This window comes from Danio rerio, chromosome 22 (genome assembly GCF_049306965.1).
Source record: "Danio rerio strain Tuebingen ecotype United States chromosome 22, GRCz12tu, whole genome shotgun sequence".
Lineage (NCBI taxonomy): Eukaryota > Metazoa > Chordata > Actinopteri > Cypriniformes > Danionidae > Danio > Danio rerio.
The window spans coordinates 27,810,288-27,835,787 of NC_133197.1; the positions used below are offsets into that span (position 1 = coordinate 27,810,288).

The following is a 25,500-nucleotide window of genomic DNA, read 5'->3' on the forward strand; positions in this document are numbered from 1 at the left end:
CTAAAAACCATTTTAGGTTGCCAGTAGGCTACATTTAGCATGAGTTATAGTCAGAGAACATTGAATAGAAGTTATTCATTCATTCATTCATTCATTCATTTTCTAGTCAGCTTAGTCCCTTTATTAAGGGTCGCCACAGCGGAATGAACCGCCAAATTATCCAGCAAGTTTTTACGCAGCAAATGCCCTTCCAGCCACAACCCATCTCTGGGAAACATCCACACACATACTGTACTCATACACCACGGACAATTGAGCCTACCCAATTCTCCTGTACTGCATGTCTTTGGACTGTGGGGGAAACCAGAGCACCCGGAGGAAACCCACGCGCCAAGGCTCGAACCAGCGACCCAACGACCTTCTTGCTGTGAGGCGACAGCACTACCTACTGTACCACTGCTTCGCCCTGAATAGAGGTTATATTTATATTATTATAAGCGGCGGACATTAGATTGGTTCATAGTATGTCATCATACTAAGACACTGATAATTATGACCCATTTGAGCCGGGATTTAGCTATTCCCAGTGTCTTAAAAATACAAATGTGTTGCCAAGTTGATGTTTACATCTGAAGGCTCTTCAAAAATCTGCTCATCCTATAAATAGAAAGAACACTGGGGTCGTCTAATAATAGAAAAAATAACTATTTCAGAAAAGAACTTTGAAGGCTGTTCAAAAATAATATCTAACATAATTGTAAACAATGTGGGATATATGTGAGCATCAGGGGATTATTTCCAAGCATTCTCATGTAGAGAGCCAGAGATAATTGCGTAATATTGTTTTTAAAGTCCCAGATGAAATGAAGCATGAACACTAATGAACACAGACTTTGTGTTTTTCCAATCAGACTGCAACAGGCTTCGCAAAAAGAGATGCAACGAGTTTATTTTGCACAAATACTTACACCAAGTTTCCAAGTGAATCTTGTTTTCTGGATTCTTTGACACAAAAACGTTTCACTGTTTTGGTTGTGAATGTGGCCTGGATCTTTAAAGACCCCAAACTGTCAGCTGAATGAAGTTAGGGGGCCACCGGGGTGGTGAGGTAGCACATTTACCATGGAAACAAGTCCATTTGAGTCACATGGGCTCATACTAATGAGTATTCTGGCTGTCTCTTACTAGTCTGAGCAGTTTGTTGCTCACTTTTGGCCTATGGTATTGACAACATGAGTCTAACGGGGATCACTCCATCTCCTAACGGGACGGCATCATTCGAGACAGACAACACAGAAACACAAGCTACTCTCTATGGTGAGAAAAAGTGCCATTTTGATTTATCATTTACTTTACATTAAGGTGTTTGTGCTGTCTGTTTAAATTAATATTGTATGTGGATTAAATAAAATAAAATAATAGCGATTATAAATGTGCTCTTGCACTATTTATGCACAATTTCATCCATAAATCACAGGATTCTCACTTTCTTCACACAGAAGTAAAGATGTTCAACATCACCCTGTCTGCAGTAGCTCTGTTCATCCTGGCTGTGGCAGGAATTATCAGTTGTTTCTCATACCTGAGACACAGGAGGTGAGTGAAAAAAAAATCAGAAGTATTTAGGCATTATAACGTATGGATAATACTGTATCAATGCATTGTAGAAAAAAAAAATATTTTCCAAGATGTGAACTTCCGTTTTAATTAAAAGTGTTTATATGGTATGAAGTAAAGTCAGAAAAACCTAACAGACTTTTAAAATGTGTTTCGTTCAGAAGAAATATTTAATATTGTGCTTTCCAAAAAAACTTTGCATTCATTTTGCAAAAGTATTTTTGTTCCTTCTAGAAAGTTTTTGTTCCTATCTCAAAAGCACTGCATTCTTAAAAGAAACTTTGCATTTACTTGAAAAAAATATATATATTTCCTCAAAAAAAAAAAAAAAAATGCATTTCACCCAGAATGTTTAACCATTTTGCTTCCAACTCGGATTTTTGCTTTTGTTTATTTCTTCCTAGCAAGAGGTGTTTCCTTTAGAAAGTAACAAAACATTGTAATCCCCAAATAAATTGTGTGTACCCTGCATGGGGAAAGTTTGCAGTCTCTCCCAAAAGTACTGTTTCCAGAACAAGGTTTGCTAGCTAGTATTTTATTGCATTCTTCAATTAAATTAGTTTTCCCTTTAGAAAAATTGCTCTGTTCTCAAATGTATTGTGTTCCCAAGAAACTCAGAATATGCCTATAAATCTTTTGTATTTACCCCCAAAAATGTTCCCTTAACAAAAATACTGCTTTCTCTCAAGAAAGTTTGCATTCTTTCCTTAAATGCATTACATTAACCAGGGTTTTTGCTTCATTCATATTATTTAAATATTTACATTTCCCCAAGAATTGTATTCTCTCACAAATGTATTAGACTCATTCTTAACACCTACTTTTTGGATCTCAAATTAGCCGGCAACTATAGCTCTCTGCAACTCTCACATGGTATAACTACTGCTGCACAATAATATCCTTGGGGGTTCTCTTCTCATTTTTAAACAATGTTTGTAGATATAAGTCAACTCTTGGTGTTGGAAAAAATAATCATTTTGGAACACCAGATTATATTATAGTTAGAAGCCAGCTCGCTAGCTTTCTGCAACTCTCACATGGTCGCCTACTCAAGTTAAACAGGGTTGAGCCCAGTCAGTACCTGGATGGGAGACCACATGGGAAAGCTAGACTGCTGAAAAGAAGTGGTGTGTGGTCTGGCACAATATGGCTGCGGTTGCATCATCCAGGTGGATGCTGCACACTGGTGGTGGATGAAGAGATTCCCCCTAAAAATGTGTAAAGCACTTTGAGTGACCAGAAAAGCTCTAAATAAATGTAAGGAGTTGTTATTATTATTATTATTATGAAATTGCGTCTAATAACTTGTGTTCTTCATAGGAAGTATAAGAGGGCTCGTGTCTATGAGAGCGCTGTGTCCTGTGAGCTTCCCGAGGAGCCAGTGGATGTTACTTCTGCAGTGAAAACCGACCGTTTCCATAACCCACTCGCACTTTTCAGAAGATTGGAGGGCCCAAAAGACAACTCACGGATCCACTACATCTACACCAACCCTCTGCCTGTGGGACACGAGGAAGACAGAACCCCTCCTTATACGGTTTCTACACACACTCCTCTCACACTGCAGGACTACGCCAATGACCCCAGCAGTGGCATCATATTGACTCCACCCATTTTTTACATGCAGCTCTAGAAAGTTCTGAAAAGTTTGTATTTAGGAAACAATCTTGTTCCAAACTCCCATAATGCTCTTTCTAACGTGGAACACAAAAAGAGACATTTAGCAGAATGTTCACGCTGCACTTTTCATGAATGGTGACCAAAAAGCACCATAAATACAATTTACTTGTCATTCACTGTATTAATCCTCAAACTAGTTATTCATAATTTGTTCACAGCTTGAAGAATCAAGGTCTTGAACACTGATATATATGAAGTTATAGTAAAGTAAACAAGTCTCTGAGATAAGCAAAAGTCAAAGGCTGTACATCTTTTCTCACACAGCTTTTATTTAGAGCATAAAACAGCTGAGAGCGTGCTTTACAAAAAAAGCAGAAAGTGAAATATGCACCAGAAAAGTAGACTGAGAGAGAACGCCAGGGAGGGGGGAAATCACTGGTGATTCTTATGATGATGTCAAAAATAATCTGTAAGTAATGCTTTTAGACAATTGGCTGAGTTTCCCGAATCAGCCAATCACGAGCCTCCTTCCGGCCTTGCCGCTCTAGCTCTGCCCCAATGGTCTCCCGGCATTTCCTGTGGTAGTCATTTACCCAATCACGCTGCAGGATGACAAGTTTGCATTATTACAGCAACCCATGTGTTAATTGAAGCCATTTTATACATGTTTAAAGGAATTATGGCATAAATTATCTTAAGTCAAATGCCCAAAGTATCTTTAGATTTTTACAGATATGTTAGGATATTCTTATTGCGTTCATGACAAATTTTTTTCATCAGAATAGTATGTTTTTATCCATTTATTTTGAGTTTATTACTGTGCTCTCACGTTTATTTTGCACTTATTAGTTTGTCCACAAGGTGGCAAAACAGAGCAAGACTATTATTACAGAGTGGAAACATAAATGGAAGCAATGGAGCAATATTCACAGAGGCTATATCAAATGGAGTACACTACATGTTCATATGTTCACTTTTGTACCTGAAGATTTAGGCATGCCTAAATATTATTAGATTTTTTTTTAATAAACACTTGTAACCAAACAATATTTGTAAGTTTTTTTATATACATAAATACATTGTACAACTGCTTAATAACACAATAGTGTTAGGGAACATTCACAAAAAATGTGTCTTTGCATCTAAAAATGCTACATGCAGTGTTCAGGAATGTGTTTAAAACCACTTCCTATCAATAAAATAGTTGTCATGCTTTGACAACTTCCTTTGAATTAGCTCATAACACTTGCTCCACTCCTGAGTTCTTCTGATTAGTCCACTGCTCTGTAACTGACATTGTGCAACACTGCTTGTAAATTCCTTTACTTATCACAGCAACTACGTCCAAAATCACCCAGTACTCAAGTAGGAGCTTCATTTGAATTTATATTTATTACACGAACATTTGAAAAGTATGTTCCATAAAGTATGAATAGAATTTGGATGTACTACATCGGCCATTTGTCATTATTACGGAAACTACCTGCATCAGTTGTGTCACTTTGCACCCATTCATGAATTCTCTCAGATTGCATTATGAAATGGCGCCACTGTGCATGCACTACATAATCTTGCTAGAAGCAGTAGATCATCAGGGTACATCTTGCCTATTGTTCTTCAAATACCCAAATTTAGACATTCTACTCCACTAGCATACTGTTTGTAATGTACTAACTATACAGTAGGGGGGTATGCGATTTCGGACGCAACAAGGTTCTTAAAAACGCAGCACCCATGTGTTATGTAACAGTCACATACATCTGTCAAGCACATGCGAAAAACAATGAAACAATAAAAAAAGGCATTTTGTTTGAATGTCTGCTTAGCATGCTAATGGAACCAAAAATGGCCAAAAATATCTACTATAGAAATTAAGCCTATATAAAGTAATCATTCCATTCTCTCAGCCTCCTCTTACCTCTTTCTGTGTGAGCAGGTCTGTGTTGATCATCTTCAGCTGGATGGGCACCAAGGTGAGGGGTTCGAATGTCAGACTACCTCTGTTTCTGTAGTTATACTGAACGAAAGGAAGATAAAAGCTGAAATGTAAAACTTTTAGACTTGAGAACATTGCATTAAATAATTTTAGTTAAGTTTGCACTGTTCTTGCACTCAAAACTAACACCTATTGGTGTGAATGAATCATCACATGAAAAAAAATATATATAAAAACTAAATCAACTGGTGCACTTTTGAAAAGAACCACATGAGAAAGGTAATGCATTTATTGCAACAACTATTAGTAAAATTATTAATTTGCTGTGATTTTATGCAGTAGTTACTTTGGTTGTGGCAGGAACCACAAGAACCACATTTTCCAGCCGAATACCAAAGGATCCATCTTCATAGTATCCAGGCTCTGGAACAAAACAAATCAAAGACCTAAACAAAACAACAACATCTGGGGCAGAAGTGAAATAATGGCATCTAAAAAGAAAATTACAGAAAAGTGTGTTGAAAGTGTTAGTTTCACTTTCACTTTCTAATACATGACAATGAACTGAATAATTTGTGTTTTTGTACCGTCGCTGACAATCATTCCAGCCTCCAGAGGTTCATCTGCGAAAGTTTTGTAGCTGATGCCACACGGACCCTCGTGGACATTAAGAAAACATCCGACGCCATGACCGGTACCATGAAGATAGTCCAACCCAGAGTCCCAGAGGGCAGCACGAGCAAATGAGTCCAACAGGTGACCTGAACAAAAGTCCACAGTCCACTGAGACCCAACATTTCACTTGACCTTACTCTAAACAGGCTAAACTGTTTACGCTTGACATTAATATTGGCAACTTGATGATAAATACAGATGTAAATGGTGTCTAAAACATTTTGAGATTGTCTAACTTTTAACTACTTTCAGAGGTAATCTGAAAACACAATTCTTCTGAATGATTCTTGAATAACCACAAAAGAGCAGTAACTCACCATCCCCATTTACATATTTTAAGAGCGTACCTTTAGTTCCATTAGGGAAAACTGCAGCACTGACAGCAATGTGTCCTTTTAGGACATATGTAAAGCATTCCTGCAGAGATCAGAGTGTTGAAGGACAAAAGTATAAGCATTTTTAGGTAGACTGACTTTCAGTTTTTAGAGTGTAAAGTAAGTATACATTTCTTAAATGTAAATGTAAATAATTTTTATAAGGGGTTTAAACTGTTGTGTGACAGTCTGTAAATATAACCAGCTTCTAATAGTAAAAAATGTCTGCAGAAACACTTTGATTGACATTCTCTCATTGTACTTGTCACAAGAGGGGGAAAGCCCAGCCCATTAGTGACATCTCTCCATCCTTAACATAGGACATTAGTCTTGTTCTTGAATCTGCCATATGCTGACACATTTGTAGTTCTACCTTCTTTTGAAAAGAGCACAATCTCATTTGAATTTGATGCAACATTCACCAAAGTGGCACAATTTCGAATCAAAGCCTAAAATGGGTAATTTCAAAGAGTTATAAAACAGTATGCATGTGGTAAAACTTCAAATACACACTCTAGGGATATTAGAGTCTTATTTTACATCTTGAAAAAAAGGGGCAGAATAGGTCCCCTTTAATGAAAAAAGGTACATCTTTATGCATTTGTAAAGAATATTTACCTTTTCATATTCAGAGGGAGTCCCAAAGTGTACCGTACGAGTCACATCTGTAGTTCCATCTCTGTATATAGCAAGATAATAGTTTTATAGTACAGTATATATTGTTTAAACTACATGGTTGCAATATATTTGGAATTGTTTAATTGACAGTTGAGTCAACAAACATTGGTACATTGGCAAACATTGGCAATAAAAACATTTATTGAGCATTAATCACATTAGAATTATTTGTTCAGGATATTGTGACACTGAAAACAGGAGTGATAATGCTAAACTCAACTTTTGAATTTGGAGACTTTTCATTATTTGGAGTAAGAAATCGATTATTTAACAATATAAATATATTATTTTAAATTGTGACAGTGTTTAAAAAAATAACTGTAATTTGAACCAAATAAATGCAGTCAAACATATTATTTTTATTATTACATTGTAATATAATATAACAAAATATAATACAATTATTTAATTAATAATACGATAATTATGATACAATAAATAAACAAATGTAATATAAAGCCACAAAAAGTGTGTGTGCTTACATGTATTGAGCTCCAGAATCAATAAGATAAACTTCATTTAGAGAAAGAGTCCTGTTGGTCTCTGGAAGAGGCCTGAAAGACAGGACATAAAGAGACGGGCATTTTAAAAACAAATTACACAACAAAATGTGATTTTTTTTTTTTTTTAAATATATGTGTTTAAATAGAGAATGATCATTACCTGTAATGTATTATGGCACCATTTGGCCCCACACTAGAAATGGTTGGAAAACTCAGTCCAACAAACTCTTTCTGCTGACTGGACAGAAAAAAAGAAAAGGATTTTAATGTGAAAGTAGATTAGACCAAAAAACATCCTCAAGATAGTCCTTGTGTCACAGTTTAGCAGTTCAATTGTAATGTTATGAAGCTGCAAGAATACTTTTGTGCACACAAGACTTTTTGCAACCCTTGCTGTCTACGAAGGGTCCAAGAGCTTCAGGATTTCATCTAAAATATCTTAATCTGTGTGCTGAAGATGATAGAACTTTCAGGGGTTTGGAACAACATAAGGGTGAGTAATTAATGACAGAATTTTCATTTTTGGATGAAGTAACTTTAAAAATTCAGTGCAAACCATAACATCACTACTATGATGCTGCAGTTTTTTTCATAAAATTCTATACATGTGTAACGAAAAAACTGTGTGTGCAGAAATTAATTGTTCAGAATGTTTTTTGTATGTCAAATGCAGCACATTTGACTTACCTCCGCAACTCTTCTGCTTTATCTGCAGCTGATATTTCTGTAACCGTACCTTTGGGAATCTATACATGACAAAAAAAAAAGCTCTTATATTTTCCACCAGCCACTTATCAGAATCGTGTATCTCCTGTAGATAAAATTATACATAATATTACCTCTTTCTCCAGCCAGGCAAAAAGTTCACACAGCGCCACAGCATCTTTGATCTGTGATTAAAATTGTGATCTTTAAAACAAAATATGATGATTTGATGATTTCTGTAATATTTGCAATCTTGTTTACTTACATGTGCCATCTTCATGCCCTGGATCTCGGTGGCGTTTTTGACAGCCTTAGCCAGACATAAGGGTGTGTATGGGATGGCAGATCTGTGGGACTGGACATTTACAATTGTTAAATTAATATAATTTATTTATATTTACTCACATATAGACAGAAAATTTTTATTAATGGTGTGCCTTATTAATTTAAGGCACACCAAAACCTCAAAACAGAATTACAAATAGCATAAAGTTTTATATACGCACGCACGCACGCACGCACGCACGCACGCACGCACGCACGCACGCACGCACGCACGCACGCACGCACGCACGCACGCACGCACGCACGCACACACACACACACACACACACACACCAATGGTTTTTAAAACTCTAAAGAAACAATTTGGCAGAAAAAAAAAAATCAGGAAATCAAGATTCTTGTGACATAAAAGAAAGAAAAAGGATTTAGTTTTTGTGGCCACAGCAGTATGTGGAATTTTATGCTGCAGTTAATGCAGCGTGTTTGCCTAACAGGACACTATTGAAAATGGTCCAATATGGAAAAAAGCCCATTTATTTACTTATTTATTTTTATTTATATATTTATATATAATGTTATATTATCTGTTATGCATTATGGTTATGCAAAGGCTACATTTTACAGTCATGTTAATGTTATAGGTATTAAATATATTATCATTTTAAGTAAGTAAGAAGGGACGCTGCATAAGCACATTTTTACCCCGTTTTGTGCATACATCACCTTCATAAATGAGTTTACAGGTCATTTTTAGACATGTCAAAAAATTGGAAGCTGTAACCTTGAATTCATGAGGTAACGAGCCAATCTGTAAATTTTTCTGAAGCAGACCAATCAGGAGGATAAACTCTCTGAACCGAAAGCGTAGTATGTTTTATGCATGACAGAGTTTTTTAGAGATATACTGTATAGATTACAGTAGACTGCACTTCATACACATGGGGTAACAAGGCAGAGCTTGAAAAAGAACCTGTATTTCTATTGGTAAAGAACCAGAATGTCAGAAGACATTTTGACGGGAAAAAATGCCGCAAAATGCAACCATTTAAATACAAAAATAAGCTTTTGATTGATGTATGATTTGCAATTACAGAGGAATAAATTTAGTAAATTTAGTGAAAGAAATGATCCCTCTTTTGAACTGAACTTTGAGTCTCATAACTTTGCAGGTGTTGTTCATGCTCTAATAGTAATATTATACACAAGCTAAGCTTTAAAAAGTGAAATCATAATCAATGACCCCTTTAAATGAGAAGCTACATTGAACAAAAAACCAAACCTAATTGAAACTGTGAATGTACAGTATCTCGACTCACTTTAGGTATAGCTTGTGTAAGTGCGCAGCTGGCTTTGTCGCAGATCCACATCTTGTCTTTGGGCTCCAGCGCTGCACAAACCGCCTGCAGCTCTGTATAAACGGACTCGTACGGAAAACATTGAACGCTCAGATCCGGTTTGCTCGGACTATCCAGTTCCAGGTGCTCCCGAATCGCAGGGTCCGATAAACGCTTACTGTCCACAAACAATCTAAAACAACATACAGACAAAAGATTTTTAGATACAGAGGCAGAGATTTATTTATTTTTTTGTATAAAGTGAAGAATTAAGAAAGCAGTTTTACCTTATGCTGCTCATGCCGATGATGGCGTAGGCGAAGAACACAGGGTTGTACTCGATATCTGACCCGCGCAGGTTAAAAAGCCCTAAAGAAACAAGACCGATTACATTTAAAAAAAATTTAATTTAAAAAATAAAAGCATTCCTTTCTTACATTTTTATTCTATTGATTTTTGCTTTCTGTCAGCAAAATTGAACAATAGTATAAGAAATTAACAAGTTTAGTACAGTCAACTTCACTGCAAAATATTATATGATTAATAAGTCATGACAACATAAAGTATGTTTTTATGTTAATTAGTTAATAACATGATTAATTAAAACATACGTTACCACATTAGTTTAATTTGATTTAACTTAAAAAAAAATTAGGGCAACAAGAATAACAAAATGTAGTAAATGAGTGTATAAGTATAATTGAATACTAATTTAACATATATAACATTTAACATATAATATACATGTAATGTTACTACATTTGTGAAAACATTAATTCACTAATGTCTGTCCTCCAAAACGAGCCTGCAATCAAATCCATAATTGTTAATACCATCAACACTCAAGCTAATCTCCCACAAGAACCATTAAACGGGGGAAATAAGAAAGCATAGAGAACAACAAAGGCCCTGTTGTGATCCCTAAAACACACACTGTTTGCTTATACGTACATGCAATCTCATCCAGAGCAGTGACAACAAACCAGGAGATCTTCCTTTCGGACATTTTCCCTCTCAGAGTCGTGATTTTATCTTGCCAGGTGAAACCTGAAGAGAAAATGATACAAGATCTTATTGTTCTGGTGCAGAAACTTGCATATATGCTTTACCTCTAAACCAACAATGTTGTATCGTTCTATTTTTAAAACCACCAGTGGGTGAGATTTACCCATGTGCATGAATGCTGTTTTGATACGGCTAAAAAACATCATGGGCCCTATCATACACCCGGCGCAGTGTGGCGCAAGGCGTGACGCAGTAGTCTTTTGGTAGTTTAAGCTTGGCGCAAGAGTTGTTTTGAGGCGTTGCGATACGCTGTTTAAATAGCAAATGCATTAGCGCTCATTTGTGCGCCCATAGGCGTTCTGGTCTAAAAAGGAAGGTGTTCTGAGGCGGACCGCTGGCGCGTTGCTATTTTGACAAACTATAATACATTTTTCATTAGACCAAAACTAACCCAGTCTAAACTCAGGTGCAGAGTTGCGCGTAGCTCACGCAATGCTTAATACGCACAAGAGAGCAATAGGCAAATATCTTTACATATGAAAAAAATGTAAATATTAAGGATATATATATAGGATATAATAAGAATAGATATAGAATATAAATATAAAGGATTAAAATATTACAAAACATTATTTTCTAGCCTACATAAATATGAAAAACCACTGTTTTTATGTCTTCTTCATCTCGGGAGGTTTTTTCAGTTTATTCATAACAATTTGCTTTTGTATAATGTTATTATTATTAGCAGTATTATTTAATATATCCATATGTATATTTGTTTTATTAAAAACAAGCTTAGATTTGCCCTCCTGTCAGGTTTTAGACCATATGGGGCAAAGCATGTGTTTTAGGATATAACTCAGGTTTTTGAGCACATTTTGCTATTATTATTCATTTATTCGTTTGCTGGAAATTAGAACTGAATTTAGAAATAGTTTTGAAACGAATATTTGCGCTTAACAAACAAAAGTATTTATTTACAGACTAATTGATGTCTGTGCGTAAAGGTTTCCCTATCCAAGAGCGAAAGTGAAAGTGATCCATTATCTCTCATTCTCACGCATGCAGATACTCTGTTAACTGTTAACTGTTTGCTTGTGAAATGCTCATTTTTTCCACTTAGACTTACTTTGCGTCCTGTAAATAGCGAATGCGCTCTTGGCGCGACGCAGCTGACTCTTAAAGGGAATGGGAGATGAGACTGTAATTGGTTTATTCTTAAAACACACCTATAACTCATTAAGAAAATAAACTCAACCCTTTTAGACCATGCGCTGAAGCGCAAGGCAGATTTCTCGTCCTTAAATTAGCAAAAACGCGTCCTGACACGCCCTGAAAGCATTTGCGCCCTGCGTTTTGTGCTTTGCACATGGACCGTCAAAATAGAGCCCAAAGTCTTGTTTACATAACTCTATTCCATTATTATTCTGTATGTTCAAAACCAGCAGATCATATGAACTTGCTGTTATTTAAGTATCTGCTTAAAATAATAATAATAATAATAATAATAACAATAATAATAATAAAACACTATGTCATTGTATTAGTAATATCTAGAATCATAAAATGAAATGATATTATAAGCCTTATTATCATAAAGTTTCATTTAAGTGTGTAAATGTACTTCCAACTGAAACTGAATATTGAGTAGGGGCTGGGCTTTCTTTCTGTGCATCATTCCTTCATAGCAAACTAACGGAAAGAGCGCGTGAGTTGAGAATACTGTGGCTGTAGCTGTCAACAAAGAAGGACGGCCACTCCAAAAGCAGAAGCAAATGGTCAGAATGATTAACAAAACATTTTTTTCAGTGAATTAACACAAATAGTAATTAGAAAAAAAATGTTCGCTAGCAAAATAAACATTGTAAAGTTTGACTTTACGCGGACTTTAAATAGGTGATCTTGACCTGCTGCACTTTGAGGTGGAAATGCCCCATTTTGATCAGCTTTTATCTGAACTACACTGCAAACGATGCGTTTCTTACTTCAATTTATTTTTGTTTCTAGTCAAAATATCAAGAAATTCTTAAATCAAGATGGATTTTCTAGTCTTGTTTTGAGAAATAATGTAGCAAAATTAAGTGAGTTTATAATATATAACATAATAATTGGACATTGCAAAATAATTGGGGAAAGAAAAATAATATTTTTTGCCATTTTAATATAAGATTATTTTCCTTATACCAATTATTTTGCTTGTTTTAAGGAAACATTCATTCATTCATTTTCTTTTCTGCTTAGTCCCTTTAATAATCGGGGGTCACCTCAGTGGAATGAACCACCATACTATTGTCATAATATATAATATAAAATATAATATAGTGTATAAAGTGTATAATTTTATCTTAATTGTTTTTACACACCAGCAGATCCGTTGAATCCACAGATAAACTCCTGCCGACAGTCACACGGCGCAATGTATTCACATAGCCTAGCCAATTCACCTATATTGCATGTCTTTGAACTGTGGGGTAAACCAGAGCACACAGAGGAAACCCACGTGAATGCAGGGAGAACATGCAAACTTCACACAGAAATGCCAACTGACCCAACCAAGGCTCGAAAAAGCAACCTTCTTGCTGTAAGGCGACAGTACTACCTACTGCGCAATTCCGTCACCCTTTTAAGGAAACATATTTTTTTTTTTTGCTTGTCTAGAAAATTCATCTTAATTTTGGATTTTGGATTTTTTTGTTTCTTTATTCATTTTATTTTTTTATTTAGACTAGAAACTAAAAATCTAAGTGAGAAAATAATTTTAGCAGTGTTTTTTTTTTTTACAATTTGAAATTGTAAAATCTTTTTTGTTTACTTAAAGTCAGGGACTGGAAGACTTGGTGTGTGTTACTCATGTGTGTGTGTCAATGAGTCTGACCGGTGTATTTGAGGGCGAGGGCAGTGAGTTTGGTGCTGGGTCGAGAAGGTCGATTCTCCCAGATGGCGTCGATCAGATTGTCCTGCACCGCCACTAAAGAGTGGCCCGCACCACTCAGAGCCTTTGACATGTTCTTCCACTGATCTGAAAAAAACAATATCAAGCTGAACTATTAAAATGAATGAGATTTCACTCGCTGTAAACACAGGATTGAGAATGAAATATGTGAAGTAATAGTACATTTATATTTTGTAATTCCCTTTAGAATAGACTACCTAAAACATTTACATTTAAAACTTGAAACTTACGTAAACTTATGTCAAAACGTTATGTAAAAAATATTTGATCAATTATTAAATTAGCAATATTTTAATAGACTGATTATATTAATATACTTTTTGTATTGATTTTAACTAATAAAAATCTGATTTCATTTTCTTCTTCTTACACCTCCCTCACTTGTTCACTAATTTTTCTTTGTGTCCTTTAATTTTTTAATCACACAATAAAAATTCTAAAAGAATTTGATTTGCTTTTCTTTGTATTTATGAATTAGTTTGGTTGTTACTGTCATCTAGTGAAAATTTCAAGTCAACAGCACCTTTAGAAATGTTTTCGGAAAACATTTTAATGTAAATGTGTAAAAGCATTTTAAATTCACAATAATATTACATTTATCCCATGTAATGTTTATAAAATAGGAATCCAATATTCAAAAAATAAATGTAATAACTAAAAATATTTTGATGACATATATAAATAATACGTTACCTCTCAAATAAAAAATAATTGTTTGCATCTGCAAATAGAAATAAAAAGTACTTTATCCACATTTGTACTTCTCAGTTTACTGAATTGCTCACCAGCAGCAATGATCCAGGGATCGACTCCGACTTTGGAGTTTTCCGGAAGGACACTGATGAGCCAGTCCTCCTGCGATGGCGTTTCCTTCAGTCCTTATCAATAAAATAAATCATAGTAATATTCATATTCATTTAGCTATTTTGAAAAATGCTGCATGCATTTAAACTAACAAAAGCACAGCTAGAGAGTTACACACAAGGGGAAAATTCACCCAAAAATGTATATTCTGTCATCATTTACACACACTTTTTATTTCTTCTGTTGAACACAAAGGAAACATTTTGAAAAATATTGGAAGCCAATGATATTCACAGAATTTAGTGTTCCTACAATGGAAGTCACTGGTTTGCATACTCTTTTTTTTTCATTTCTGAGTAAACTATATATTAAACCTATCAAATTGAAATATACAGTTGAAGTCAGAATTATTAGCCTACCTTTGATTTTTTTTTCTTTTTAAAATATTTCCTAAATGATGTTAAACAGAGCAAGGAAAGTTTGGCAGTATGGCTGATAATATTTTTTCTTCTGGATAAAGTCTTATTTGTTTTATTTTGGATAGAATAAAAACAGTTTTAAATAATTTAGGGGGGCTAATAATTTTGAATTCGACTGTATATCCTATAAAACACTGTTTGATATCTTAGCTGACATGCTTTTTACATTTCTGTATGTAGTAATTTTAATAACAGCTGCAGCAGCTGATCTGGCAGCTGGTAATCATAAACTATGACTAACGTTGATTGTACCCATTTTCATGAGAGTCCAGTTGTTGTCCATCTGTTGACTGGCTTGGAGGAAGTATCGGCCGTCGGTCCATAAAGCCGCGTGCTGTTCTGTGACTATAGCAGTACCTAATTCAAACAAACACAACACTGATGACTAAACTGATGCCAACAAAATATAACCTTTTGTAAGGCAAGGAAAATTATGTATCGCTAAAAATATCTGCATATCCCTTTTACTGCCGCTCTACCAAACGGTAGACAATGTTTTACTGTTTTAAATGATGCCTGTTAAAGTCATTTAAAGAATTACTGTTTAAAATGATGGTTTACACACACAGCATTGTTGGTTTACAAAAACAAAATAAATAAAAAAATCAAACAAACATAACCCTGTTGCACTACTACACTTGATTGTAATTGATTTTGGTTTTATTGTTAAACAAAAAACAAGAAAAAATGTTAAATGGGAATTTGAAATATTTCATGATTTTCATGAAAAATAAACATGATTTAGCCTTCAAAAATATTTATTTTTGATTACTTTATAAATAAATTGGTCTTGCTCTTTAGATTTTCAGATTTTTAATAGTATATGTATAATGTCCGGTACTTTTACCATAAACCGGCAAATCAACCATTTGGTAAAGGTTGATTTTTCAGAAATTATGGGATGTGTTGAAAAAAATTGCATTGCATGTGTTAACAAGCGACATTACGAGTTAAGAAATGCTATCCAAACATAGTTTTTTTGGTGGGGTGGTTAAAGAGGTATAGATACTGGGAAAATATGTGATATTGCTGTTGAGCATTGCAATAGTGATATTTCTTATAATATAACATTTTCTTAGAGAAAAGCATTTTTTATTAGCTTTATTTAAAGCATTATTTATTTAATGATCATACTAAATAAACAGGTAATAATGGACATTTTTCTGATCTAAAAAACTTTTCTGATCTTGAAAATTTAGTAGGCAGGTATAAAGATAGTAAGGCCCCATCTGATTGGTCAAATTTGGATAAACAGTCAGTGCTGATTATTGCATATACTATTATCGTAATAATGACAATTTTTTTATATATTGTGCAGCCATACTATGAACATAACTTCAATTTAACAAACAGGAACATTTTGTTTATGTTCAGTAAAATTATCATTAGTATAACTGCTATTATATAAATAGATTTTTCCAATGAGGCATTGACAGTCGGCCATTTTGGAAGCAAAAAATGCAAACAATTCCAGTGAACCTAATGAAACTTGCATATTTTGCAGACTATAGCTAGTCAAAATGATCAATTACTGTCATGTTTTGGGTTGCACTTATATCTACTAATATATATTTTTTTTGAGATACTACCTTTTTTAAAAACCTGCGTATATATTGTCTGCTTTGCGCATCTTGTAATAAATGTGATCGTTCCTGTATATTTCTATTTATGATCTTTTTGGCAATTCCACAAAAAATATACATTGTGACCCAGTAAAACATGCTATTAAATAATACTATTTGTCATTCATTTATTCATTCATTTCCTTTTCGGCTTAGTCCATTTATTAATCTGGGGTCGCTACAGCCAAATGAACCGTCATACTATTTTCATAATATATAATATAAAATATAATATAGTGTATAAAGTGTATAATTTTATCTTAATTGTTTTTACGCACCAGCAGATCCGTTGAATCCACAGATGAACTCCCGCCGACAGTCACACGGCGCAATGTATTCACTCTACAGAGAAGGATACACACAAAGATGAAGAGAAAACAGAAGGTCTATCTGCAATCAGATCTAATTACTGCTCATTTAACCAGACGAGTGATGGAAAACACTTGGTAGGACACACATAATTAGGAGACATTTCATAGTCACAGCAGGAAAGCCCATCACTCACATAATAGACAGATTAAACACAGAGGGCCCTATCATACACCCGGCGCAATGTGGCACAAGACGCAACGCAATTGTTGTTTGCTAGTTTCAGCTCGGTGCAAGAGTCGTTTTGGCGTTTTGCACCACATTGTTTAAATAGCAAGTGCATTTGCACTCATGTGCGCCCATAGGTGTTCTGGTCCAAAAAAGGAGTCGTGTTGGGGCGCATTGCTGGCACATTGCGATTTTGAGGAACTTAAATAGACTGTTCAATAGATCAAATCTGGTCTTTTGTCCAGCGCAGAGCGCGTTAGTTGTGCGCCTCACTTACACATTGCTTAATACACACAGGCCAAACAGCAATACGCAAATATCTTTACAAATGAAAAAGATTTAAAGGTGCAGTAGCTGATCTGCCAAAATGCTAACCGCTTAGCATATCATCTTTGGATGGCGGGGAGGGACTGTGATTCAAAGCCACACCCCCTGTAATCTAGAGCACGCGCATAGCGTCACAACAGCAGACAGACAACTCACTAGTTCATGTCATTCGCCAGTTAGTTAGTGCCAGCGCCGTGCAGGAATTAAATTTATTACTTAGCCACACTTACATGCTATTTCTGAGTAAATATCCAGAGTAGCATGGTAAATAGTATAGGGAGGCTTTCATTGTTCAAAAATGACACAATGTTAATATAAAAGCAACTTCAGCTCAATAAAGCAGGTTAGGTGGAATAGTGTTATTTACTGATGTTTTGTTGTTAAACAAAATTTAAATCCATCTATAAATCATTATCGATGCTATAAAAGCAGCATCGATAATGCTGCTTTTAAACTTAATTATTTATAGGCTAATGGATGTCTGTGCGTACAACACGTTTCCATATTTACGAGAGTGAAATCAAAAGTAAACAATGAGGAGGCTCATCTCTCATTCTTGTGCTGTAGATGGTCTGTTTAACTGTTTTCTCTCTAATAAAGTGTTCAGTTTTACCACTTACAAAGTCCGGCATGTAAATAGCAAATGCCCTATAGTGCGGCACAACAAACTCTTAAAGGGAGCGGAAGATGAGACTCTGATTGCTCTGATTACGGTGCAAAGTGGATATTTCCGTTCTTAAAATAGCAAAAGTGGATTCTGAGACGTCCTTAATGCGTTTGCGCCCTGCGCTTTGCACTTTGCGTATGGATCGTAAAAATAGAGCCAAGAGACAGACAGACAGAGAGACAGACAGACAGACAGATCTGCAGATGAAATAAATGAAGTGACGTTTTAGACTGTTTATACTGTTGGATGTTTATAAGGTTGAATATTTATAAATCACAATCCATAGACTATTCATTACATGATTATCATGGCTAAAAAGTGTAAACGTTGACAATTTAACGTGAAATCTCTAAAAACATTGCCAAAAAATTCAGTAAATACTGGTAGAAATCAATTTTTAATTAATAGATTGTGACCATTGAATAGCACTATTGTCAATAAAAGAAACAATCACACTTAAAAGAGGACACTATAATGGAAACCTTTCATTTTGTTTTATTTTACTAATTGTGTAGCCAAAACCATGTTTTTTTAGGAGTATTGATTAGCATTTCTTTAACCACAGTTTTACTACAAATATCATAGTTAAACAACTAATTTAATTACTTATTAAAAATAGCAAAATTATGCTTCATTCTTGGTTACAAAGACAACGCCAAAGCATGCTTTGTTTTCATTTTAGCAAAACAAAATATAATTTTACAGTTTCTGAATGGTTATGAGGGCTAAGCTGTTGATTAGTATCATTCATTCATACATTTTCTTTTCGGCTTAGTGCTTTTATTAATTTAAGGTCGCCACAGCGAAATGAACCACCAACTTATCCAGCACATGTCTTACGCAACGGATGCCCTTTTTAGCTGCAACCCATATCATGTAAACATCCATACACACTCATTCACTCTCATACACTACGGACAATTTAGCCTACCCAATTCACCTTTAACACATGTCTTTGGGCTGTGGGGGAAACCGGAGCACCTGGAGGAAACCCGCCCGAACACGGGGAGAACATGCAAATTACACACAGAAACACCGACTGACCCAACTTAATTATTTAAAATGGCTCAGTGATTGTGTCCTATGTGTGATGTCCTTTTTTTCCTTTCATTATAATCATAACGCATGTTTTCTTTACACTTTTTTTCTTTTAATATTTACCTTCTTTAGTGGAAATTGCTTTGAGATGCATACCTTTAGAGGCACTATAGAAAATAAAGTTAATTATTATTATTATTAACTGAACATCAGTTCATGAAATTAACTTCCCAGAAAGTCATATTTAGTCACATTTTGCTGTAATTTTTATTTGTGGTAATCCAGAATGTTCTGGATTATTTTTGTGTCATAACATTGTATGCGAGGACAATATGGTGGCTCACAGCAAGAAGGTTGCTGGTGTAAGTCTCGGCTGTGTCAGTTGGCATTTCTGTGTGGAGTTTGCATGTTCTCTGCGTGTTTGCGTGGGTTTCTTCCGGGGGCTCCGGTTTCCCTCTCAGACCAAAAACATGCGGTACAGGTGAATTGAATAAACTAAATTGGCCTTAGTGTGTGTGTGAATAGCTGGAAGTGTATCCACTGTGTAAATAGCATAAATATATGCTGGATAAGTTGGTGGTTCATTCTGCTGTAAGTCGAAGAAAAAATTAAGGAATAAACATTGTATGTGTACCATTCATTTTTTTTTTTTTTATATTGCCAAAATCACATGCATAACTCAAAATTCCAGATTCCAGAAATCAACGTTAATGCAGAATTCCAATAATTTACTAATAATATTACAACTTCTCATTGCACATAAGTGCCAAATCAAATGTATAAAGTATTTTCAAAAAAGGATCTGTTCACACATGATCTCTTCATGCTAATTTACCAGAAATTTTCCAGAAAATTCTATGTGTAAAAGGAAGCTAGTATCAGTATATTGCGACAGATCTATTTAGCATGATTAAGATATTTTGTTCTTTAAATATCACAATTGACCCTTTTCACAAGACTGTTATATGGTCATCAAAATCGTAAATCCTTGAAAGTTTTTAAGATTTCGATTTTTTTAAACGTATGAACATTTATATGTATTTATGTATGTGCTATGTCATCTTTGCTTCAAATTAAAAAAAAAAAATTACCTCTTGTGCACAGTCTCCCACTATTTCTTTCCTTTTTCTGAAAGTCTTGATAACATGATTGTGGTATTCTTCTTTTATTATTTCAGCAAATGGGATTTTTAAAAATCTATTTGATTGACTGCACTCTAAGGGCCCTATCACACACCTTGCGCAATGTGGCGCAAAGGCGTGATGCAATTGTTATTTGCTAGTTTCAGCTCGGCGCAAGAGTCGTTTTGACATTTTGCGCCACGCTGTTAAAGTAGCAAATGCATTTGCGCTCATATGTGTGCCCATAGGCAATCTCATCTACAAAAGCAGCCGTGTTATGGCGTGTTGCTATTTTGAGAAACTATGATAGACTATTCTTTAGACCAGAACAAAGCCGGTCTATTGTCTGGTACAGAGTGCGCCTGGCTTACACACTGCTTAATATAATTTAAAAATTAAAATTAATAAAAATTAATTTACATATGAAAAATAATTAAAATATTAAGGATATATATAGAATATAAATATAAAGGATTAAAATATTACAAAACATTATTTTCTAGCCTACACGAATTTAAAAACCCCTGCTTTCATGCCTTCTTTATCTCGGAAGGCTTTTTCAGTTCATTCAATTTGCTTTTGTATAATGTTATTATTATTAGCAGTATTATTTATTATATCCATATTTATATTTGTTTTATTAAACACAAGCTTAGATTTGTCCACCTGTCAGGATTTAGACCATATGGGGCACAGCATGTGTATTAGGATATAACTCAGTTTTTTGACCACACTTCGTTATTGTTGTTCATTTATTCGTTTGCTGGAAATTAGAACTGAATTTAGAAATAGCTTTGAAACAATTCTTTGCGCTTAACAAACTAAATTAATTATTTATAAGCTAATTGATGTCTGTGCGTACAAGAAGTTTCCCTATCCACGAGAGCGAAAGTGAAACTAGATTATGAGAAGGCTTATCTCTCATTCTCGCGCTGCAGATGCTCTTTTTAACTGTTTTCCTGCTAGTAAAACGCTCAGTTTTTCCACTTACTTTACAACATGTAAATAGCAAATCCCAAAGTGGATTTTTCCATCCTTAAATTAGCAAAAGTGGATTCTGACACACCCTGAAAGCGTTTGCACCCTGCGCTTTGCGCATGGACCGTGAAAATAGAGGCCTAAGTTGTTGTCTGCAAGCATCAGTGTTTATTGAGATTGAAATAAGAAAAAAAAATCAATTTGAGATAAAAAAATATTTTTATAGCAACACTTGTGACTGCTTTGGGAAATAACGCTCGTCATAGACATATTGGGATGACTGATTGTGAAGGAACGTGTAGTCTGGCACATTTGTTACCCACGACAAGTCAAGATCTTATCAAGAAAAAAAAAATGATAATAATCTGACACAGTGACTTTTGTAACTGACAATAAAAATTGTGTGATCTGACCGTGGCTTAAGTTTACCCAAGAATGACATCGTCTGCTGCAGTGAAACCCAGATATGTTAAAAGGCCCCACTAGCATCAATATCAGAAAAATTGAAACTTTTGTCGGACCACCTCACAGAATGCTTGCATTGCACAAATAACTATTACACTGTTTTTGCAATGCCTATCTCAAGATTCCAGTTATAACCTGCACCCTTTTTTTGAGATGTGTTTATAAGCATCAAATTTTAGTGCATGGTAAAATCACCTGATGTGCGTCTCCTGACGGAACGATGTAGGCCTGGATAGGCTCAGTGATGTACTTGCTGTTCTTCATGGCCTGCCGGAGCTGCCGGAGCAGCTCCACCGTGATCTTTGGAGACATTGTGTCTGTTGGGAAACAAACAGAGTGATCAGTGGTACATCAACAATGACAGGTGAGTAAAACACAATCAGAGGTCAGCCAGTGTAATATTGCAAGTAACATACACTAGTTAACATTTGAAGTGGATAAAAAACTTTTCTTTTTACCGTAGATATCATACAATACCTGCTCTATTCTTCGGTCAACTTTAAACTTTTTTGATGCACTTCAGATGTTAACTACTGTATAATACATCAGCTATATAATAGGACTGCACAATGTATCATTTCAGCATCGATATCGCAATCTGAAACTTTGGAATAGTCACATCGCAATGTTTAGTCTGGGTTATAATTTAGCATTTCACAAGTGTTTTTGAGGCCTGTGACTGTGTGAGGGGTTTAAAAGCATCCAAGTCTAACAAATTGTGCCCTTTTTTAACTTTGACAAATTAATAATGATTGCTTTTATTGGTTTATAAAATGAAGACTATGCCGTATTATTTTACATTTGATTATTCATCTACTGTATACCCGAATACAGTTTGAAAACTGTATATAATTTTTTTTTAAATAAAACGCAGTTTATATAATTTGTATGTTTTTTATTCATTGAATTTAATTATGCATGTAGGTCGTTTCTTATATTTTATGTTCTTCCCTACAGAATCATCCCAATCAATCAAAAAGTATTAATTATTTCCAAATAGTTAAGCAAGTAATCTAGTGAAAGGGTATTCATACCGCAATATATATATCGCAGATAAAAAAAAAATATTGCAAATTATGTTAGATTTTTTTAATATTGTGCAGCTCTAATATACAACAACTATCATTGAAGTCGATTCCTCTGAACCCTTTATAAAATGCTGGCTTCCAGACAATTGTTTTTTGTTTTGTTTTAAGGAATTAAGTAATTAAGTTAACTTATTAAGTTGTACAAATTTAAGTGGACCGAACATAAAACATATAAAAACTCAGAATTATGTTGTTTTAGCTCATTTTAAATAAGTAGTTTATTGCAGACAACATCATTTGAGTTTATTAAATATTAATCACAATTAATGTGAACAAACTTTTTTGAGTGACAGACTTGGATAAAAAACATCTTATCTTTAAAAACATCTTGACAGCTTTTAGCACTTTGTGTGATCATTGACATTAACTTGCAAGTTAGTGTTGACTAAACTTAATTCTACAAGTTTGATGCAAGCGCATCTAAAAGTGAAAATAAAAGGCTTTTAAAAAATAAATAAAGTATTACCTGTAGTCATTTTTGCTGTGTAAAGCAGAGATCGTACTGCTAACGTGGAGCTCAAAGTTGGAATGATATGAGATTGTTAACCTTTACCTTGCACAGACTGCCTCTCAGGTAATTATTATGCCATTATGCAATGTGCTCAAATTATGATTATGCCGTAGTTAAACATTTGCATTTGTCTTCATATTCTGACTGATCACAAGCAACCGATTCACAAACATAAAACTAAAGAGCAAAATATTAACAATAAACTTACTTTTTTTTTGCAAATAAAAATTCCTGCCATTTTTGTTAATTAAGTAAATATTTACATTTGTGAATAATTAAATTATTATTTAGACTTTCTAAAATGTACAAATTTTAAACATTTTAAATTGTGGATCAATAGTTTTTAAATGAAAAAGAAATAAGCTACTATGTTATTTTGCCAGAAATTTGAAAATTCTAATTACACAAATAAATTCTAGGGACTCTAATTTCTAGGTAAATTCATATACACGCATGCACGCACGCACGCACGCACGCACGCACGCACGCACGCACACACACACACACAGTTGAAGTCAAAATTATTAGCCCCCCCCCTTTGAGATAATTTTTTTTTTTATACATATATTCCCAAATGATGTTTAACAGAACAAGAAAATTTTCATTTTATGTCTGATAATATTTTTTTCTTCTGGAGAAAGTCTTATTTTGGCAAGAATATAAGCAGTTTTAATTTTTTTTAAAACACCATTTTAGGTCAAAATTATTAGCCCCTTTAAGCTATATATTTTTTTCGGTAGTCTACAGAACAAACTATCATTATACAATAACTTGCCTAAGTACCATAACCTGCCCAGTTAACCTAATTAACCTAGTTAAGCCTTTAAATGTCACTTTAAGCTGTATAGAAGTGTCTTGAAATATATTTGTCTTGATGAGTTATTAAAACAATTATGTTTAGAAATGTGTCGAAAAATATTCTCTCCGTAAACAGAAATTAGAGGAAAAAAATAAATAAATGGGGGCTAATAATACTGGCTTTAACTGTGTGTGTTTGTGTGTATGTATGTATGTATGTATATATATATTTGACATATATATATATATATATATATATATATATATATATATATATATATATACATACACACACATACACATATACACACACACACACATATATATATATATATATATATATATATATATATATATATATATATATATATATATATATATATATATATATATATATGCGCTTGTCAATTACCCATGAATTTATGATAAAAAAAAACACGCAGAGAGTTAAAAAAAACATGCTTATTTATAGACATGATGTTGGTGTATAGCATAAACATTGTATCTACAATTTATTCTATGTATTTTGTGAATGATTATCTCATTCAGCGTGTTCATTCATTGACAAATGACATGCGCTTCAGTTAGAGAGCTGTGGAATCTTCAGGTGACTCTTACATCATCCAATCACGTCAACGAAATTATCATATCGTCACCTGATTGGATAGACGGGACTTCACTGTGAAACAATATAAACAATCCACACAGTAAAATAGATAGTATTAATTTCAGATGACAGATGTGAACTGCAGGATGACAAAACAACGCACTATTGGACTTTACTTAAAAAAACATGACAAAAATACTTATTTTTGAACTGTTTTGTCTACGGTAGGTGTGGCAGTCCTCCGTCCCGTTCATACAAATACAATGCTTGCAAAATAAACATATTCCCCAAACACGCTTGGTTTTATATGTGTTTACGCATCCATATGTGGTTGTTTACAATTGAAAGAGACTGTGTGATGCGCGCAAACGCTTTTTTATACATAAAATACACGCGTGTTATTCAAACGACAACAACAATAACAAACGGGTTCGTCTCACGCTGCTGAAGCAATTGCTGATTTTGGAACATAATCCGCATATAACGACTGACTGACAACAAACAGTTCATCATTTACCTTGGAGAAGCCAGTGCCAAAGTGTCAATTATTAGTTAAAAGTCTGCTGTTCCTTGTGTTTAGTGTGCGACGGAGGCTGCCATTACAGTGATGACGTGCACAGTCACCTGACAGCTGTCTCTTCCAGTCACATGGCACCCGCGGGACCTGCCCACTTGGAAGTCTAGATGGGATACAGGTGCGGATGCTCACGTCATTATTATGTTTTTTCTGACACCGTACAAAATTAATTCATATTTGTACATTACTGCGAGGGTCGGGGTAAGGGAATACGTTATTAAAATACAATTATTAAATAAAAATATTAGATAAATAA

The 25,500-nt window shown here is 34.3% G+C and overlaps 2 protein-coding genes and 1 long non-coding RNA gene across 5 annotated transcripts in view; 2 read left to right on the forward strand and 1 right to left on the reverse strand.

Annotated features, from left to right (window-relative positions):
- The first annotated feature begins 1,132 nt into the window (after positions 1 to 1,132).
- si:dkey-246e1.3 lies at positions 1,133 to 4,992 on the forward strand. The gene is made up of 3 exons (XM_701337.9): positions 1,133 to 1,257; positions 1,440 to 1,536; positions 2,878 to 4,992. The coding sequence occupies exons 1-3, from the start codon at positions 1,173 to 1,175 to the stop codon at positions 3,188 to 3,190; spliced, it is 495 nt and encodes a 164-aa protein (XP_706429.3). The 5' UTR covers positions 1,133 to 1,172; the 3' UTR covers positions 3,191 to 4,992.
- On the reverse strand, positions 3,483 to 25,270 carry xpnpep1 (X-prolyl aminopeptidase (aminopeptidase P) 1, soluble). Of its 3 annotated transcripts, none has more exon segments than NM_212980.1 (20): positions 3,483 to 3,779; positions 5,096 to 5,194; positions 5,460 to 5,536; positions 5,701 to 5,874; positions 6,136 to 6,205; positions 6,781 to 6,841; positions 7,323 to 7,394; positions 7,504 to 7,581; positions 8,031 to 8,089; positions 8,183 to 8,233; positions 8,314 to 8,403; positions 9,650 to 9,860; positions 9,955 to 10,036; positions 10,619 to 10,714; positions 13,548 to 13,691; positions 14,411 to 14,503; positions 15,161 to 15,265; positions 16,809 to 16,872; positions 21,859 to 21,980; positions 25,185 to 25,270. In NM_212980.1, coding segments are annotated over 19 exon segments (1,863 nt in total). In that variant the 5' UTR covers positions 21,976 to 21,980; positions 25,185 to 25,270; the 3' UTR covers positions 3,483 to 3,659.
- LOC141380295 (uncharacterized) overlaps positions 25,068 to 25,500 on the forward strand; it is a 33,126-nt gene continuing 32,693 nt past the window's right edge. The window contains exon 1 of the long non-coding RNA XR_012398077.1: positions 25,068 to 25,362. This is a non-coding gene — a long non-coding RNA (uncharacterized lncRNA). The remainder of the gene's footprint in view (positions 25,363 to 25,500) is intronic.